We start from the raw sequence: 20,173 nt of genomic DNA, 5'->3' as shown, positions 1-20,173 counted from the left end.
CGGGGGGAATAATATTACCCATAACATTTGTCGGTAACGAGTCAGGGGAATGTGTACTTTTTTCAAAAGATGGAATTTTGTGAAATTCTCTTTATATTTTCCTTATATTGTTGTACGCATGTGACATCGAAGTTATACATACACTGCAGTAGTCTTCTCATCCAGCGGTTACTGCACAAAAACTTCAAAAATTCATAACTTTTGAACGGATTGTCTGATTTTCCTCAAACTTTCACTGATGTGTTCTACTAATATTGCTACATTCTCTCAATCCTTATGTTTATGAAGGTGAACTTGTCCTTTAAAGATTGCTGTGATTATTATGCTAAGAATGTCATACTGTTTTCCCCCTCTTCTGTTGTCAGGTACAAGTGTTGTCAGTTTCATATATGATTTCCTTGAAAAAAAATGCAGAAATAAAATCAAACTGAACTGGACTGAACTGAAAAAAAAAAAATGATTTACTCTCTTTGTTTTTTCCCCCTACACCCTCTTTGCCACAGTACAGACTTATCCCACAGAGCCACTTTACAGGTCATGATAAGGACTCAATATAGGCCTATCACATATCACATCATATCTGTGAATTGAATTGAAAGGTCTTGGCATGTGTCTTGACAGTAAGAAATTGGCTTATTTGCTTGTGTGTTCATTCGAACTTTTCTTTTTTTCTTTTTTTTTTGGGGGGGGGGGGAGGAAGAATATTCTGAACCAAAATAATCCTTTTCTTTGCAACCGGATGTCTTATTGGGATTTGCGTGCTCTGCAGTGAACCCTGAAAGTCTCTAGCAATTACTAAAATAATTGAGGAAATTGGCTCATTGTCTTTCTCAGCCATAATGAATCTAGTCACTCCAGCAGTGGTGCTAGAAGCTAGTCTACAAATCTAGTCTCTTAATGGACAAGGCAAAGGAAGCATCAAACCCAATATATTGGCTGTTTCATGAACAGAGCCAGGAATTTGCCAAATCTTGTGCTATTGCATTTGTGTGTTTATGTACATATATTTGGGTAGTATGGAAATGTCCTGACATCTGGTGAAAGATAGCTGGCTTGTAAATTCCAATAGAGAGATTTTTATTGCCGTCATAACACGGTCTGAAGCGGAATTTGATGTTCGTGACTGGACATGAATGTGCACTTGAAAACCATGAGCAGATGTTGCGGGGAATGGCAGGGGAGCCTGGAAATTGAGGAAATGAGCTATTGTCTTCTCTGCACTCCAGGCCCAAGATATAAAGGGCTATGGCAAAGCCTAAGCCCTCCCTGTCTCTGACATCTCTCTGTGTGGGGTGGCGAAATCGACTTCTGACAGTATATCAAATGCCCGCAAAATGTGAAAGGGCAGTGGTTAATATCTTCCATGTGAAAGATCAGCCATTGGATACACTCTGACGATAACAATACCATGATTACTGTCAGTCATTTTTGTTGTTGTTGTTGCTGTTAAAGAACAAAACAAAACAGGAAGTATATAGATGTAGGAGATTTTTGCTTTGACATGTTCATCTCATCCGAGGCAACCTGTCAAAAATGTAATTCTACGGTTGACTTTGTGGATGTTTACAGATACAAATGCACAGATATTTGTATGTGAGACAATGTACTGTAAGATTGTCTCCGAACTGAGAAATTATTTCTCGAACCAATCTCGAAAAGTCAGCATTGACACATGTCATTTCATACATTCTTTCAATTTCTGTCATTGCTGATCATGAATGGACTACTTCATGATAGAGTTCTCCTTAATTTATCTAATCTCTTTCCTGAAACATTTGCCCATTCACTTGCATGAGGCCATTTGATGCTAAAAAAAAATTAAGGCCATTCCTAGATGTGTATTTAACTCAATATTATGATATATCTTTCATTGGGACACAATATCAACTTTCTTGAAATTTCAACTTTAACAGATGAATTAGCCTTTTGATTACAGATGGCACTAGAGTGTGGGGCACAATCGAGATCCAATTTCCTAACATCTGTCCGCAACAACCTTTTACATCACAGAGCCCTCAGAGAAATTTCCCCACGTACTCTTCGAGCAAAAAGCAAAATAAGGACAAGAATAAAAACTGTATCTTCAGAGCCATGTCGCAATCATGAAGTAAAGTTTGATGGTGATGAGCTTGACATTTGCACTTTCATGCATTGTTTTCCTGTGTCTGGGGCCTGACAATACAATGTCTGTGTGACATTAGGTTTCAAGTTTGATCTAAGTTGCCTTGGTAAAATTCAAAAGGACTGTACAGTGAGAGCATAGTTTCTCACCTTATGGAAAATCTTATATGATCTTTCTGTTGAAAGCAAGGGGAAAATTGTTGTGCAAAAAATGGCTATAAACCATTTAATGTCACAGAGGCCGTGCAGGTGACATTAAAACCAGCATTTCATTCCCAATTTGGAAGAGACAGAGCAGACGTCACATATCCAAACCAAAGACCTTAATTTTACATTTGTGCCTAGGATGCATATATATCGATAGCACTTTACAGAAAAACAAATCTATTAATAAATCATTGTAGTCTGTATGCGTGTGTGTGTGTGCCTGTATGTGTGTGTGGGTGTGTGCGAGTGAGTGCGCATATGTTTGCATGTACGTGTATGTGAATGTATGCCAGTGCACTGTGACACACGTGTCTCTTTGCGTGTGTGCATGCATGTGATGTGATTGGGGCAACTGTCTAGGGTAGAAATGCCCCCTCGCTTGGGAGGCCCAGGAGGAGGAAGGGAGGCTTTGTACACTGGACAGACGAGTCCATTACTGACTGTTTCCTAGCCCCTCTCGGCGCTCAAGGATGGATGCCCCAGGTGACAAAGCAAAATTACCGCTCCCCTCTCATCCCTAAATCCCCCCCCCCCTTCCCTTTGACATCTGAAGTTTTTGTTCAAAAGTTTAACTTTAACTTTTCATCCTGCCAAAAAGTAAATATGATAACTCCTCTTTAACCTTTATGGCCTCTGTTGTTGGTAAGGCAACATTTAGAGCAGTGAGCTACATTCAAAATACAGTCAAACCTGTCAATAGCAGCCACCCAAGGGAGACAAAGAAGTGGCCGTTGTACACAGGTGGCCACTATAGACAGGTTCTTTCGACATCCTTTTTCTCTCGGAGGGAATTGTTCTTAGGGGTCGTATTCGGCAGGTGGCCACTATAGACAGGTGGTCGCTAAGACAGGTTTGACTGTAATTTGAAACATTTTCTGTGGAAAAAATATCGAGGAGAAAACACATCAAGAACTCTACATTTATTTTCACAGTGACTTTTCAGTAATCAAAAAATAATCATAGACAAGATATCCACTCTCACTATTTCCTTTTTACTTCATGGTGACAAATTTCCAAATACCTCCTTTGAAATCTGAAATTATTCTTCAATTTCTCATTATATTTCCCCCTTTCATGCTCTTTCAGTTTTGTGACAACAGGGTATCGTTAGAACCTTTCATTACCTTGTCTGCATAAAGCCAACTCACAAGCGAGCCTGGAAATTTCGTCATCCTCTTTCCACCAAATCATCTTCCCCTCCTCCACTAATCAAAAGTTTCCTAGTCAGTTTGGAGGGAAGACGTCCTGGGTTAAATTTTTCTTTTCTCATGTATTCAGACACACCTGTCTAGATTGCAGCACAGGACTGAAAAAAAATAGACAAGGAAGAGATATCCAGACTACAGAACACAAAGAGAAATAGTGAGAGTGGATATCTTGTATATGATTATTGTCTGTTGACTGAAAAGTCACAGTGAAAATAAATGTAGAGCTCTTGATGTGTTTTGTTCTTGACGTTTTTTCCAAAGGAATTGTTTCAATTTACAGTCAAACCTGTCTTAGTGACCACCTGTCTATAGTGGCCACCTGCCTAAAAACAATTCCCTCCCTGAGAAAAAGTTGCCTCTGTTATGGAATATGATTTCCCCATTTGTAGCAGCATGACAAGAATAACTGACAAAAAAAAGGGATGGAACTGAATGTCTGAGATAATATGACGAGTATTAATGATATCATGATTGATGTCACATCCTTACAGGGCTCACTGAGGGGGCAATTTTTTAACCTTTCCACTGCGCATCATTTGCTGGAATAAACTTTGCGACGAGGTGTGGAAGACATGATAGATGATACTAACCTCACACTTGCCCGCTATGCACATATCTTTGGTGTGTTTGTTGCACCGCGTACCGTCCAGAACCTTCGGTGCCAGCACCCTAGTGACGTTGTGGTGCTTCGCCCTGCACACCAGCGAGCACTGCTCGGTGGGATTCAACACCTCTACCGGTTCCCACTCCATCGTACGGTTCTCAAACTTCTCGTCGTTGTAAGCTGCGCACTGTTGCGACCTGAAGTCAAGCTCTTCGTATGGACAATCCTGCATAATTTTGGGGTACAATGTCATGATAAAAAGGAGTCGGTGCATTCTGGATTGCTTGTGGCAACTCTTTTCTAAATCTAATTCAACTTAAGATATAACTGAACCAACAGAATACATGCAAGTATCCACATACACTTTAATAAATGGCATTATATGTCAGTATAATGACATATGCACATCTAACAGACATTCCAAACATGAAAAATGGGACAATGTATTTCTTTTTTAATCTAATATTGTTACTATCTTTCCATATTCCTTTTATAATCATTTCAACCAATTCAACAAAATATAGGTCACCATAATTACTTAAACTTAGTTGGGTTTTTGTGCCCTCCGGTCCCCCTCCCCACCCCCAATAAAACAAGACCAAGGGACACCTACCTCCAGGATGAAGTGACCCAAGCTAAGAAAAAAAAGAAGCTCAAAGTGTATAAAAGGGGATGATTTTTTAGAACATGCTGAGGATCCCATCTTGAACACTGTACACTTATTCTACACATGCTTGCTATTAAATGTCAATGGCATTTTATCTCGGATAAGGCTCATTATTCACAAAAGTTCATTAATCCGAAAATAAAATAACATTCATTATTCAAAAAATTTGTTTATCAGAAAATGTAATAAGATTTGCTATTCCAAAGGATCATTTATCAGAAAATGAAATAAGGTTCTTTAAAATGAAAAGAAGGGTCACGCTATCTAACCTTCGGAATTATGAACCCTATTTCATTCTTCAGATTAGTAAACCTTTGGAATGGTGAATCTTCGGAATAACGAACCTTCGGACAAACAAATTATAGTCTTTCACCTCACCTGCGTATTACATGTCTTGTACCTGATGGTCATACCGGCACACACGTACCCCTGATGGCACCCTCGGGTCTGGTAGGACGCCCCACCCCCACAGGTCCTGGAACAGGTACTCCATGGGCTCCAGGCCATCCAGTGGATGTGGGCGTCGGTCCCATCTCCCAGTGCCTCGCTTTCATCCAGCAAGGACTGCATCAGAAGACACCAAAAACAAGACACAGTGACTGAGAGTTCTAAAGACAGACTAAGTCATCATTTAATGGCAATGGAAAGAAAAAAAAAATCATGTCTGCTTGTCTTGTACGTCCTTACAAGCAGCATCACTTTCTTTAAACAGGATGTGGCATCATTCAACTAACAGAAAGCATAAAGCATATCATTAGTTTATGATCTAGTTATCTAATGGGAACAACCTTGGAAGAAATATGATATAATGATGTCAATCATCGCGTATCAGGTTTCATTGCATCTTATTACCTGCCAGAGTCTGGTCATGACCTATATATTTGACACATCATAATTCTCATCATTACCATTTCTTGGTGCTTCAATGGTAAGAGAAAATTAGGATAATTATTGAGACATTCATGTGACAGGCACAGCAAATTAAATTCACTGGGAAACAAGGAAACAAATCAATTCCTATTCAATCACTACATTTCTGAAATCAAATCATACTTTTCCATGCCTCAATTTCCCGACTAACAAATGGTTGGCAAAACGAACTTGATACAATCTCAGGAAGCTTTCACTCATTCTCATTTAGACTGCTTCAAGATCGACACAAATTTTTACTCAGAGAAAGAAAGGATGCATTGACGCTTGATGAGCAAATCACTTGTTGAAATTGCTCGCGGGAAATTGCTTAATCACGGCGCATTTGCACAGATGCAGACTAGGCGGCCCAGGAGAAGAAGGCAACGACCTCTGGGTGAACTAGCAAATTCCTCAGCCTGTGTAGGTTACTCATTTCACAATACCTTCTCATATATATGGGATCAAGCTCTTGTGTCTGAGTGCTCATACACTAACATTTCATTAAACCATATGCCATTTTGTATGAATGTGCAATGTTTGTGAATTCTCTTATCCTGAAACACTGCATAATCATATATTCCATACCACTATGCAAACTTCTGACCGTGCGTGAAAGCGCCCTCAAACTCCACAGCTGTTTGACCAGTTCCTGCTCCTTGCCCATGGCACCTCTCAAGGTCTCCACTGAAAGGCACATCACAAACAACACATCTACCCCTGACAACTGTATGCCCAGTCTACCACTGATCGTCTACAGATGGCTTTGTTTTTCTCGCAAACAGCATGAATTCTCGGAAATGGCCGTGAGTAAAGGGATTATATGAACATAATTACTATCACAATGGATGGCATATCTCCAAGAAATGGCCTGTACATTATCATCAACAGAAAAAGCGAATGGTGTTTATGTTGTATGAGTTATACTGGACTAAAGCTTCCTACATCATATTCTATTCATGTATTCCACAAAAGAATATATTTATTGGTCAAGCCAGTCAAAACCTCACATACATTTATTTTTGTCTGACTTTTTGAATGTCTGAAAATGGGGATGATCACATTTTGTTTGCAGTGTCATGATAGCTGCAATGAACACAAAACTCTTGATTCTTTCTCTTTAATGTTTACAGGCTTACAAAGCATCTTCTGATGCAGAGTTTGAACATTAACACAAATTCTCATTTTCATGATAAAAATATATTAGATTAACTGCAGTGATACAGTAAACAAACAAAATGCCACTTTAGGATATTGAAGAACCTTAACTACTCCTTTTGCAGACCAAAGTGAACACATGCACAAAGGTTTCATACAATTGTATGTTCCAAGCCACCTTTTTAAACACAGGATCACAAATTTCAAGCAAGAAAGCATTCATATCTGCTGTTTTCTCATCATGACTCAAAAAGCAACAAAGTAACTATCCCTTTTTCTTTCTGTTTTTACTAGAAAACAGGCTTGATCATGATATGCATCAACTGTTTGATGGTTAAGAGGTGGTAAAGGCTTTCTCAACAGTATCTTGGCACAATGACAACCAAACTAGCCCACGTAAAATCCCTTTGTTGTGTTCAAAGTGTTCAGAAGAAGAAAAGGAAAAAGAAGACTGAATAAACACCCACATCAAACAAGACCGCACACATACATGAATGCACATAATGATACGCTGTTACTTTTATTATTTCAAAAAGACATTTAAGAAGGTGGTCTCCAACCTGTCAATAAACATGTTGACAAACAGTGTAAACAACGGAATAGCCAATAGTGACTTGGGAAGCACTTAGTGACCTTCACAACGCATCGCATCACACGTGATCCAGCGATATCTGCCTATTAGATTCGGACAGCGCCGACCCTCTAAAACGCTCCCAAACGATGCGGTGCAAAAAAACGACAAAGCAGCCAACGGGGCTGAATTACAAGATAATTGGGCAAAGTGTGAAAAGGAATCCACAGCACTCGAGACGATCACTCTCGGAGCTTGTGACACTTATAGCCATGAATTGCCGGAGGATATTCTATTGCATGAAGAATGACTGACAACCCGCCGCCTTTCAATGGTCTCCTTTTCTGTATATATGAGTGTATCTACTCTTTATCAGCTTCAGCAAAGCTGTTTATAGAGCCAAACAATCGGGCCACAAATGCTTTGATGATCCTGTTTGTCATGTGATTCTAAATGCTGCGTCATTTTGCCACTTTCACCTATCAAGGTACAACCTTTGTATGAGCACATCAGTCACTCTCTGATGATGCAAAACATTGAAGACTTTCTTGTCTGAAGCAAAGAATTACTTACAAATGTTTTTACTTTAGGATGTGGAAAGTCATTCTGTGCATTGGGACTCAAATGACAGCTGAAACGCTGTAAAAAGGTTTAATAACCTTTTTTTTTTCCTTCCAGAAAGTGGATTTTCAACAATTTTGTTTTCATGAAGGATAGAGAGAAAGTATTCAGTACAAAATACTGAAAAGCATAATGTTATTCATTTTTTACATATCATCTGCAGTTTCGTTTCATATCATTTTTCTTTTCAAAGACAGCCATTGATGTGGGATGGGTGAGCTTCACTTACAATCTTAAACATATTCAATTGGCAATTTCATATGTAACATCCAAATTAGAGATGAAAAATCTCTTCACCCATTAATTGTTTGATTGTTTGTTTGAGCTGTTGTCAAATTTTTAAATACTTTTTGTCCAAAAAGTGGGCTGTCTACAAATTTAGAGCAAACCATGATACTACCACTTATTGTACTGTACATGACCTGTAGAGATGCTTATCAAATATGCACCACTGTAAACTTGAAGTTTTGGAAAATCATCCCCCTCCCTGCTGCTATTTCATGATTGCTTATAAGAAGATATATGAAGGTTGGGGATGATAACTGACACTCCTTATGCCAAACATTTTGTACAAAAGAAGTTTGGGTGACTAACATCTGCGTAAACATGTAGAAAATAACCATCAATAATCATCCTGCTCCCAGAAATCTATAATTTGCATTGTAACTGTTAAACCTGTATCATATCTTTAAGTTCCCTTTATGACTTTTAACCTTTTTGCTGGTTTGCAAGATTTAGAATGTATATATTCCAAGATACAATTACTTACAACATTCATGTGAACATATTTTTCATTAACCAAAACCATACATAGGGGCTTTGAAGTAAACATTAAATCACTTCTCCTCCCCCACCCCCCATTTTCGATAACATGATTTCACATATCACTCTGTTACGTAACTATTCAGAGTAAATCAGCAGCCCTTTTAAGATGATAGTATTCAAAGTGTATTATCGTGTCATCGCCGTTGGTGTCAAAACACAAATTCCCCCACTTAATTAGCTGTGCTTTGAGGATTAGGCTGGAGCACAATTGGTAGTTGTTGCAGATACCAAACTAGTAAGCTTGAAAAGTTTACATTTTAAACACAAACCCACATGAAGCAAAGTCTCCTGAATTCATAAGACTTTAACTCATGAAGCTTGCTTTGTTACTAAAGCATCTCTTTTCTGAAGACATAATCAGTACAAGAGTTTTGTCAGAATCTATGTATTTTCATTCATATAAACTGATCTTCAAAGTTGATTAACCCCTGTTCCCATTTTTTTTTTATTTCAAGCTGAGTAACAAATTATGCTGGATTCCACTCAAAATCCTGCTTTGTTGATACAAGCATCGAATATCAACCTTACAGGTATAAGTTGTGGCTGTTTAAGTCCCTCAAAGAAGATTACAAATCATACTTTGTGGTTTTCACAAAAATATTACAGTTGCCAAGCTGAGGATCAATGCAGCTGTCTTTCATGGATACAAAGTTTGTACCTATGACACCCTCCTTTCCATAACGTCACTCTAACGACTTGGTGTTTGGTGCTGTTTGTCAATTGAAGCCAGTCATCTGTGCTGCTCGCCCATCTTTAATCCCACATGACATGCTGGTTCTGTTGATAACCCTCATGTCATGTGACTAAAGTTTGCACAAGCCTTCAAAAGTCCCCCCCCCCCAAAAAAAAAAAAAAAAAAAAAATGCTATCTGCGGATGGCCACAGGCATCGATAAAGTGTTTGTCAAATTTGAGACCCTCCTCCTATTATGCATTGTCATTACTGTAAATTAAAATTATATATCACAGACACCTGTCCTGTTTTCTTGAAGTGTTCGTGGTGCCTCTCTAGAAGCGAAAAAGGTTTCATACTGATCAGTTTCTCGTATTACCATCTGATGCTGCATGCCTATTCATGTCACAACATGAAAGATTGATATGGTGAATAATCATCATCTAATTCACATAATTCATGTTTAGGAAATTGCCAATTTGTGAGAGACAATACTGGAATTGATACTCTTCTTGGGCACATTCAGACTGATTTCTCAATGTCTCCTCCTTTTTGCTTTCGCTGTGGTATTGGACAGAAGGGCAAATATCACAGTAGAAGTATGATTCATGGATATTTTGATGTGACCTTGAGGGCAGATTGGATTCATTTTGTCAGTTGTCAAAAATGAGATATATTCTTCAAGACAAAATGAGTAATTCTTTCCCCATGTTCTTTTTCTTTTGTCCCTCACCTTTTTCCCCCCACTTTTCCATTTGGAATATTGGCACCAATAATTCACAACTTAGCTCAATGCTTCTTTGAAGTGCAAAATCATGATAGATGTAGTCATATCACTTTTTATTTGTGAAGCAATATAAAACAAAAACTTAACATATAACAGGTGATATCAATAAAAATGGTAATACAAACCAAAGAATACACAATGAAAGTACCAAAAAAAAATCTTGTTTATAATGTGACATGAGTAATGGTTAAATATACATTTCAGTTGGCATAAGTGCAAACTGAATTTGTAAGGAAACATTTACTAAAGGAAATATACATTTGTTGAAACACACATACATACACAGACATGCACATGAACACATCAAATGGACTTTTTTTCCAAACTGCCTAAATTCCCCAGATTACAGAAATTATACTGCAGATCTCATTATAAATGCCTCATGAACATTACAAAAATAAAGACTGGGGAGGAAGGGGGGGGGAGAGAAATGTCACAGAAATCTGTCCTTCAATACAGGACATGCCTGGGTTGGCTAGGTTTTCAGCATCTATTAAAATGTATATTCCAAGAAGATGCCTGGAAAAGATGCCTGATAATCAAGAGAATCTTCAGGAAGTGCATTGAGACCTTTTCCTGAATGACAGCTGCATGTCTTCTATTTAGATGGAGCAGTCCTGAGTTCGGCACTAGATTGAAAAAAAAAAAATTCATCATTAAAGTTTATCAGCCCTAAGCTGTTACATCAATGTTTGACCTGTCTAAAAAGGACTGATTAGTCTGTCTCCATCTCGAAGGATGTGAGGCAATTTGTACAAGACAGGGTAAACCAGGAGAAAACCTGCGGTCAATACTCAAAACAATTCACACACATAAAACCCCTTGGATTTTATGTTTTGAAAGGAAATTGTGATGAATGTTTGAGCAGGCAACAATGACTTTTGACTATTACACAGAGACTTTATTCATGGGATGAAAAATCTAAATTTCCTATTCAAAAGGAAGTATTCACAGGAACCTCTGTCAGTATGAGTAAAAGCAGTCTGTATCAAGATACATTTCTGATAGATCATTGCAAGCTTTTTATTCAATTAAAGCTCTTTAATGTTTTGCAAAACAACAATTAAAAGTAATAAGGACAATCAAACAGTGCCACAACACTCTCCGTTGATTATCTATAACTGCTTCCTTCATGAAATTAACCCATTCACTCTATAATTCTCAAATACCCTAAGACTAGCACCAGACGTACAAAACTGGTGGCAAAAGGTTCCTTATAAACTTGCTTTATATAGGGGCATGGTAAGAACATTCAAATAGCTTCTGTTATGTTGTCTTAATAACAATGCTAACAATATGTAAAAGAACAGTCTTCTAAAAAGGTAAGGTGTGACTAAAAAAAGTGAAATAAATCTGGATAAGATTTGATGAAATTAAGACTATTGGATAATGCAAAACAATAGTTTGGTTTTCTTTAAAAAAAAAAATTATATATATATATATATATATATATATATATATATATGCCTGAAGTGATTAACTCAATCCCTACCAAACTGTGAAATAAACACATACTTTGGACAGAGCGTACTGATTAACACTGATAGCGGGTTAAGTCAGTGAATCATGTGTGAATTCATCCAACTGGATATGCTCATGCATGATTACATTTCACTATCTCCTCTTCTTTCTTTTCCAAGATAACATTCACTTCAGCAGATATTTTGTGGCATAAAAAAAATTATGTTATCTTTGAAGTTTGCCTCCACACCGATTTTAAGGAGTTTGATGCTGTCCAGAGTCTCACCCTGCTTTCACAATTCACAGTCACATGTTATTTCCGCAAACACAGGTAACTAATGCAATGTTCACAGCAAACTTAGATGATGTTTCTTGAATATAGACATGGGAAACTATTCCCCTGCACCCACAAAAGGACCCCCTTTGGTGTACAGTGTAAATCATATTTGCAGGGTTCAGTTTCATTGCAAGTGTGGTGAGGTCATGAGCAATTTTCAAAGTCATGCGGCAGTTGTACAGACGAAGCCGTAATGACTCGGGCTGACTTACGGGGGTAGGGTTTCTAACAAGCAGACAACCAATACGCTTTTATCCCTGTGTGACTTTGCCATTTGACTTCACCCTCTCCCAGAAATTGCCGACTTTTGTCGTCCCGAGATTGCTGACTTTTGTCGTCTCGAGATTGCACAACTGGCGAGCAGTTGGGACCCGAGACGTGCAAATGTTTGGCAAAGGAATAACGGTGCAATATGAGATGGACCAGCCAACGGTGTTCCTGTGTCAGACTTAACAAGCCTTTCTGATTCTCGTCTCTCCCCTGCAATCATCTTCTGTGTTAGCTAGTGAGGACTTCTTCTTAACCTTTAAAAAGCAATTATCTCCCCTCTTACATGCGACTGCATGTACATTCAAACAGAAACCTTAATTTTATATCTAAAGATTGCATGACATCAAACAAAAACAACATCATGCAGAGACTACTAAAGCAGCAGCAGTAACAGTAGTTGTTGTAGTATTAGTGTAACTGCTAGTTTATTATAATTATTACCATTATTATTAGTAGTAGTAGAAGTAGTAGTACTAGTAGTAGTAGTACTAGTAGTAGTAGTAGTAGTAGTAGTAGTAGTAGTAGTAGTAGTAGTAGTAGTAGTAGTAGAAGTAGTAGTTGTTGCTGCTGCTGTTGTTGTATTAGTAGCAGAAGCAGCAGCAGCAGTAGTAATAGTAGTAGTAGTAGTAGCAGTAGTCGTAGTAGTAGTAGTAGTAGTAGTAGTAGTAGTAGTAGTAGTCGTAGTAGTCGTAGTCGTAGTAGTCGTAGTAGTAGTAGTAGTAGCAGCAGCAGTAGAGTACTACTACTAATAGTAGTACAGGTAGCAGTAGAAGGAAGTGGACAGAAAAAAAAATCAATGATCAAGATTGGTATAGAGCAAAGTCAATTCAAGGACATTCATCCTATGGCAACACTGAGCTGGAAGATTTCAGACTGAAATTCAGAGAAGCAAGTTTGTGTTGTAGGAACGTTTGAAAGCAAGTTTACTGTCAACTGACCACACTATAAAAACCACAGACCCAAGTAACTGTGGACTGTTAACCACACAGAGCCATCAAGTAACAATGCAATGCAGACGGGTAATCCTGCGGACAGGTGGATTATCCTCTGCTTATCTGGGCATCAGTTGACTAACTCAACAAGTGGAAAGAGGGGTTAATGGGGTGTTAAAGGATTAACTAGGGGGTTTGACTCTGATAATGACTGAGATGCTTCCAGTACTTAGAATTCACTTAAGGGCTTTTTACACTTGTGTTTCTTAACCCCGGAATTTCTCTGACCCAGGACTATCGTTAGTCCCGTACCAATTTTTTCAGCTTTTTACACTAGCCAATTAGTCCCGTACTATCTCTTGTCCGGGGCTAAGGAGAAAACTCACCTTTTTACACTCGTATTTCTTAGCCCCGGACTTTCCAAACCACATGAATATTCATAATTACACTGTGTACTGTACACGTACACGCACGCACCGGCAGCACTTGATTACCTCGTTTCTGATTGGTCAGTGAGGGTCGGACTTCGTCTCCGGCGCTTAGCCCAGGATTATTTTTTCGTTCTGTTTACACTCACTTGCTTGGCACCGCAATTGCGGTGCTAACCCCTGCTATTTTGCAGGGCCAGATAGTACCGTACTATCGGTGGGGCTAGCCCACTTCGGCAAAAACGAGTGTAAACAGAAAGTGGGCTAAGGATAGTCCCGTACCAACGGTGGGGCTAAGGCCCCCCCCCCCCCCCCCCCCCCCCCCCCTTAGCCCCACTGTTGGTCCGGGGCTAAGCAAAAATTTACAAGTGTAAAAAGCCCTTTACAGAAAATGCAGAAAGTGGAAATGGATACAATGCCATAACATGAAAGGATTGCTGAAATTTAGGAATCCCAAATAGAGCACCATTGAATCACTTGTGTGATGCTATCTCTGAACATTGCATATGAACGATCCCACCGAGCTGGTAACATGTTCTACCAAGGTATAGAGATAATTTCCACAACATGAATCCAACTTGAATCCAATACGAGAAATAACCTTAAATGCCCGACAGTCTCTCAACATATGCAAATCTTTGGTCATGTGACAAACTTTCCCAAGTTTCAGTTGTGAGCGTTCAGACTGCACACAAACTTCGAAAAGATTTGCAAGGGTTCGGGAAATCTCCTTAGTTTTTTTTTTTAGGGAAGTATCACGACAAGCTTTTGGGAAGTTTGCGGTCAAGCTGACAAAACTTTCAGAACTTAAACTTTGGGAAGTTACGCCAGTGTGGTTACTGACACATTTCCTCAATACTGTCGAGTCCTCAGATTCGCCGCTCAACCTCTCTACATATCTAAGAAATTAATTCCACCTTTGCCTTCCTCTATGACACTTGGTTTCCAATTAAAAGAGAGGGGGGGGGGGGGGGAGTATACATTTGAAATAATGCCAGGTTGAAAAATGGGGTCACCAAAGGTCGGTGAGGAAATGACTGACCAGTCCAATTGCAGTTTCCGCAGCAACACTGAAGTTTTACGAGAGGTAGACCCCTTCCTTTGTGTGCCGAAGAGGTCACCGTGCATGGATAATTGGATCTACAAGAGACACTGTTGTATTCCTCAAATTCCCAGCTTTATATAATGTCCAGGTAAAGCCCTCAAGATATAATAGACTTTTCGCCGGGTTTACATTCACACGCCCGTTAACACCACCAGGGGTCAATTTCTAGGATGTTGTTTCAACTTATTCCAAACTTGCCGTTGAAATCGATACTCTGAACTTAGCCAGAATAACAACTTTTTTTTTTCCTCAGAAGATTCCTGACAAAGGGCCAAAGCACTGCAAGACAAGGAAACTTTAGAGGCTCACAAGTTTTCTTCCAATATCTTTTTTTTAAAGGGTGGAGAACTTGAGTCTCACCGCACTAAAGTGTGAAACTAGATATTACAAGATGCCTTTAGCATCTCGACCAGTTGTCTGTGTGGGAATTTCTGGATGGAGGAGGAGGAAGATGACTTTGTGTATGCAAAAATCGTGAGGCAGGAGTGGTATGAAAGGTGTATGGACATGGCATCAGACACACAAACAAAGAAAAAACAAAGAAAAACAAAGAAATCAGAAGGCATGCATCATGCATGCTCTGCGCTGGAGAAACCAAAAAGGCTGTGCATTCTCTTTTGTATTATCAAGCATGCTGATGGTTAAATTTTAGTCTCAAACAGAAATCTAAGTTCTGTTAATTACATTCCCTGGTCTGGCACTGAAGTCAAGTAATGGCATAAAACTCAAACATCATGACAACTGCAATTCATTACTAAATGCTATCTGAAAACAAAAACAAAACAAAACAAACTTCCATAGAAGGTTAGGTTATGAAGAATGGCATATATGGAATGATGCAGTTTGTAACCTTCATTGGAAAAACTCAAATGAAATCTCATTTGAAAAACTCATATCAAAGGCATATGGGCTTCTGCATGTGTAGTCTGAACCATGAGCTCCTGTGGCATAGGCCTACATATCACAACTCAAATTCATGGCCTCAATACATTAATGCTTACAGAGGAGAGAGGGAGACCAGTAGACAGGCAAACAACCTAAAAATACATGTTTATATGCCATCATTCTCATCGTGAAATCATAATAACCCTGATAAGCCAATATTTCCCTCTTTCCATCTTGACCCAGTTCCATCTCTTTTATTTCAAATAAATGGAACAAGGACCTTCAGTGTGGCAATATAAAAGGAAAAATATGTTAATGCATGCTTTTCATTGGACTGATTTATGTGCCTGGTTTGCCCACAGACAGCAATCATATCTCACATATGACAGGGAGAATATACTTGATCTGTGGCAGAAAAATATGATCTCTATCTCCCAACCAAAGCACTGTATATATCTCATCTCCCTGATGTGCCCTCCAGTCCTTCAAAAATTGCAAACCGGTTAGATGTGATTTACTGCCTTCTGACAGGAGTGCCCTTGGATTACAGTCTTTATCACTGTCAAATTTTCCAATTCTAAAATACAAAAGTAAAAAGAGTGAGCAGTTTATTGGATGAATTCAATAATCTAGAAAATTTGAAGTTGAAGAGGCAGAAAATCACCTCAGGTCTCTATTTCCGATTGCCAGGACTTTTTTGTTAAGGCCTGGTTGTTGACCTTAAAATGACGGACTATTTTTTTCCCCCTTAAGATGAATAATACTCATCTTAAAATGTAAGGAGATTGAAGGTCAGTTTCCAGTATTGTGCATTAATGAATATCTGCACTTTATAATGTCAATGATGCACAGGTCAGTCTACTTTCCCACTAACAATGAGCATCATGTAATCAAGCATCCATGGTATCCACCAATGTCTACCCCAAAGGCATTTGTGAATTTTGTTTCAACCTTTTGTTGCTTTATCTTCTTCTCTCTCCCTCTATCTCTCATATTGCGTTCCTTTTCTCCAATCCTGCACATCAGCACTTGTAAGGAAGGAAAAGTATTACATTTGTGGAAGAAGCACCTCATCGTTTACACATGGGACAATTTTCCACCAGTTCGACTCTTTCTTTATGAGATTATGAGATCCCATACACTTTGCTTGCAAGTTTCCTGTAGGCAACTAGTTATAAAATGGGCTCAATATTTGTCTTTCTAAAACTAAAAACAAATCAAAACACAATCTACTCAATGGGACAAATATTAACCCCCTTCAAATATTCTGATTTCAGCAATTGTCAAGTCATGTACCCTGAAGAACCAACAAGATGGATCTACAAGCAATGCTCTCATCATTTTCCTGTGTAGACAGGTAAAGTGGTCTTAGATTTAGTACTGGACAGTCAAAACATTTCAGCCTTGAACCAGTATTCTGGCATTCTTTTATACCTGTACCTTTGTTATACGACTGACATCTTCCTTTTTATACAATAGATATTAGGACTTCAGACATTGTCACATTATTTTCTTGGCAGCTTCCAGCAAAATAAAACTGTAATCTGTAAAAGGTAGCCAAAAAAAAAAAATTACAGCTTCAGACACCTGCAAAGACAGATATGCTCCTTGTTTGTCCAGATTAAAAACAAAACACAATCTTGGTTTTACACAGACTTAACAAGGGTTGCAGGTGGGCACACAGTCTTATCTAATGTGCCAAGTGATTACAATTGATTGCACGTGTTTGCTTATGTCTCTCCTGGCATTTATTGTTCATGGATGTACCTGAAGCTTCAGTACAAATCCAATTCATCGAGAAGCGTAGCTCTGAGTAGATATCTTGCATACTGTTGCAATCAGTTCTTTATCAAATCCACAACCTTCTGTGATTTAAAAAAAAAAAAAAAACCTTTAACCTTTCACCTGGCTTCTTCTCAATCTTACATTTTTAAAAATTCCTACACAGTTCTTTTTTGTTGTTGTTTCCTAATTCAAAATGAGTACATATATCATGATTCCATGTTTTACTCATACTGTTCAAATTGGAAAAAAATTTTAATTAAAAAAAAAAAACCTATTACATTATTACAAAGTCAAAAAAAAAAAAGCCGCACAAACATGATCTTTTTATTTTATTTAGTCATGCCCAGGAATTCCTACCAGAGAGTCTCACAGGAACATTTTCCCTTTCATAGGTTTGAAATTTGTCGCGCTGCAGACTCGAGTAGCTTCAGCGTTTCGCCTGAGGGATGAAAGTCGGCGAGAGGAGAGCTTGCGACTTCTGATGACAACCTCACTGCTTGTCCAAGGCCACGTACCTGACACCTCATTAGAAGGAAATCAAGTGCATCAGATCTCCCAGCAAATCAAGCGATCAAAGCGAGTTCGCGCTTCGCGTCAGAAAGAGGAAGTTGTAGGGACTTGTAAGATGTCGCAGGAAGATAACAAGCCGGCGTGGATGAGCAGGAGCATTCTCGAGTGGATGGCCAAACAATTTTCCCCTCCGAGATGTGACTGCTCGATGGTAGACTTGCATTGCATGTTCACTTACTGTGTCTTCACCCCCTCCCTTCCCCCTCCCCTCCCCCACACTCACACACACGCACAGACCAAAGAGGAATATAACCCCATGAAGAACATACATGTAATGAATGTTTGCCCGAGATTTTGCCCACTGAAGCGAGACAATGTTGAGATGAGAGTGGAGTTCATGCGTAGCATTGATGTGCTCTTGAATCCAATAAGAGAAATAACCTTGAAAATGCCCGACAGTCTCTCAACATGAATTAAAACTCACAAACATGACTTGAGTGCTACGATGGTATTTTTTCTTCCAATTTTTTTTTTTTACATTTTCATCATTTTGACATTATTTTCCATGTCAGATGTAAAAACAAAAGAAACCTTTCTTGCACATGGGGTCATCCAGCGGAAACAGCCACGACTGTAAGTTGAATGGACCCATTCCCTAGCATTTTACACTGTACATCATACAGCAGTATAAAAATAATTACAAATATCACACACAGACAGTTGGACATGTCTAAACATTATTCCCCCTGCTTTCTGAAAGAAATTATGTGAGAAAAGTAAAAAATTTGTTAAATCTAATTTCTTCATATTTTCTTTTTATTGTTCTACACATGTGATGTGACAAACTGTCGTCGTCTTCTCATCCAGCAATGGCAGCAATGAAATTTCAAAGAATGTATAACCTTTGAATGGATTGTCTGATTTTCCTCAAACTTTCACTGATGTCTTCCACTAATAGTACTGCATTCACTCAATCCACATTGTATATATATTAAGGTGAACTTGCCCTTTAACCTTTTTGCACCTTCTTTCTCTTCTTTCCATTCATGTGTTCAATCACAGAAAAAAGGAAAAAAATCTGTATTTCTTCCTCTTTCTCCTGACCACGTCATCACTCTCTTGTCAGGTGAGAGCCGTTCCATCACATCTCGCTCTGCGTCAAGATAAAAATCCTGCTTTCTGGGCCACTGGGTCTCCACCATCCCCACACCCTGCCACTGCTGGCAGATGGGCAGTTGACGTACGGAGACGAGCGGTGGAGAGCAGGCAGCACTCTCATCAAACATCTCAAAAACACCTCACAATATATCAATCTCCTCCCCCTCCCCTTTCAAATCTTCCTTTCTCATTCTCAAAATGACGCGTTCATGAGTGTATGACCCATTCCTATTCTGTGTGTATGACATGTGGAGCTTCGGTTCTTACAATCCACAGAAGTTGGAGTGGGGCCCCATTGCCATGGCAACATAAATTTTTCCTATAGGACCTGCTCTGGAATGTGTGCGGTCTCTTTCTTCACATAGTGAGTGAGTAAAAGTTGTCCAGTGAGGCATGACAGACAAGCACGCCTACGCCCCTACTTTTTTGTAACTTGTCGCACTAACATTCACCACTTCATTCTGTTTCATTTCTGTTGCTTCTTTGTTTTGTGTTATCTGAAATTTTTGCCTGCATTTTGATTTTGCAAATTTCACAGCTAGGAGCCAATATTTGCAAAATTAAAATGCATGGGAAAGTTCTTGTCTACACCATACGTATTGAGTGCCAGTGTCAATTGATGAAAATGTCATGCTGCAAAAAATGCCACCGGCTCCAATTGGCAAAATTTTCATGCTGCAAAAATGTCTTGCTTAACAGTAGTTTGCTCTTATCCAAGGTTCTACTGCTATCACAAAGACAATCATCATTAATCTATTGTAAAACATGATATATTCGCGGCATGAATTTTTCGTGAATTGGAGCCGACGGCCTTTTTTGTGGCATGAATTTTTCGCGAACTGCCACTGGCATTCAATGCACATAGTGTAGACGAGAACTTTCACATGCATTTTGATTTCGCAAATCTTGGCGCTCGCCAATTTCGCGAAATTAAAATGCACACGAACATTCC

General features: G+C 38.9%; 1 protein-coding gene across 1 annotated transcript in view; it reads right to left on the bottom strand.

Annotated features, from left to right (window-relative positions):
* Window positions 1-4,030: 4,030 nt before the first annotated feature.
* Window positions 4,031-20,173, bottom strand: part of LOC139737048 (ADAMTS-like protein 3) — a 75,126-nt gene continuing 58,983 nt past the window's right edge. Inside the window, exons 2-3 of the mRNA XM_071647726.1 lie at window positions 5,186-5,371; window positions 4,031-4,366 (exon numbers count right to left, since the gene is read on the bottom strand). Coding sequence (XP_071503827.1) covers window positions 4,031-4,366; window positions 5,186-5,371 — 522 coding nt within the window. The remainder of the gene's footprint in view (window positions 4,367-5,185; window positions 5,372-20,173) is intronic.

The sequence above is a fragment of the Diadema antillarum genome, unplaced genomic scaffold (genome assembly GCF_040938485.1).
Source record: "Diadema antillarum isolate AM-2024a unplaced genomic scaffold, OU_Dant_1.0 seq00000678_RagTag, whole genome shotgun sequence".
Lineage (NCBI taxonomy): Eukaryota > Metazoa > Echinodermata > Echinoidea > Diadematoida > Diadematidae > Diadema > Diadema antillarum.
This window is presented reverse-complemented; position numbering and strand designations above follow the sequence as displayed.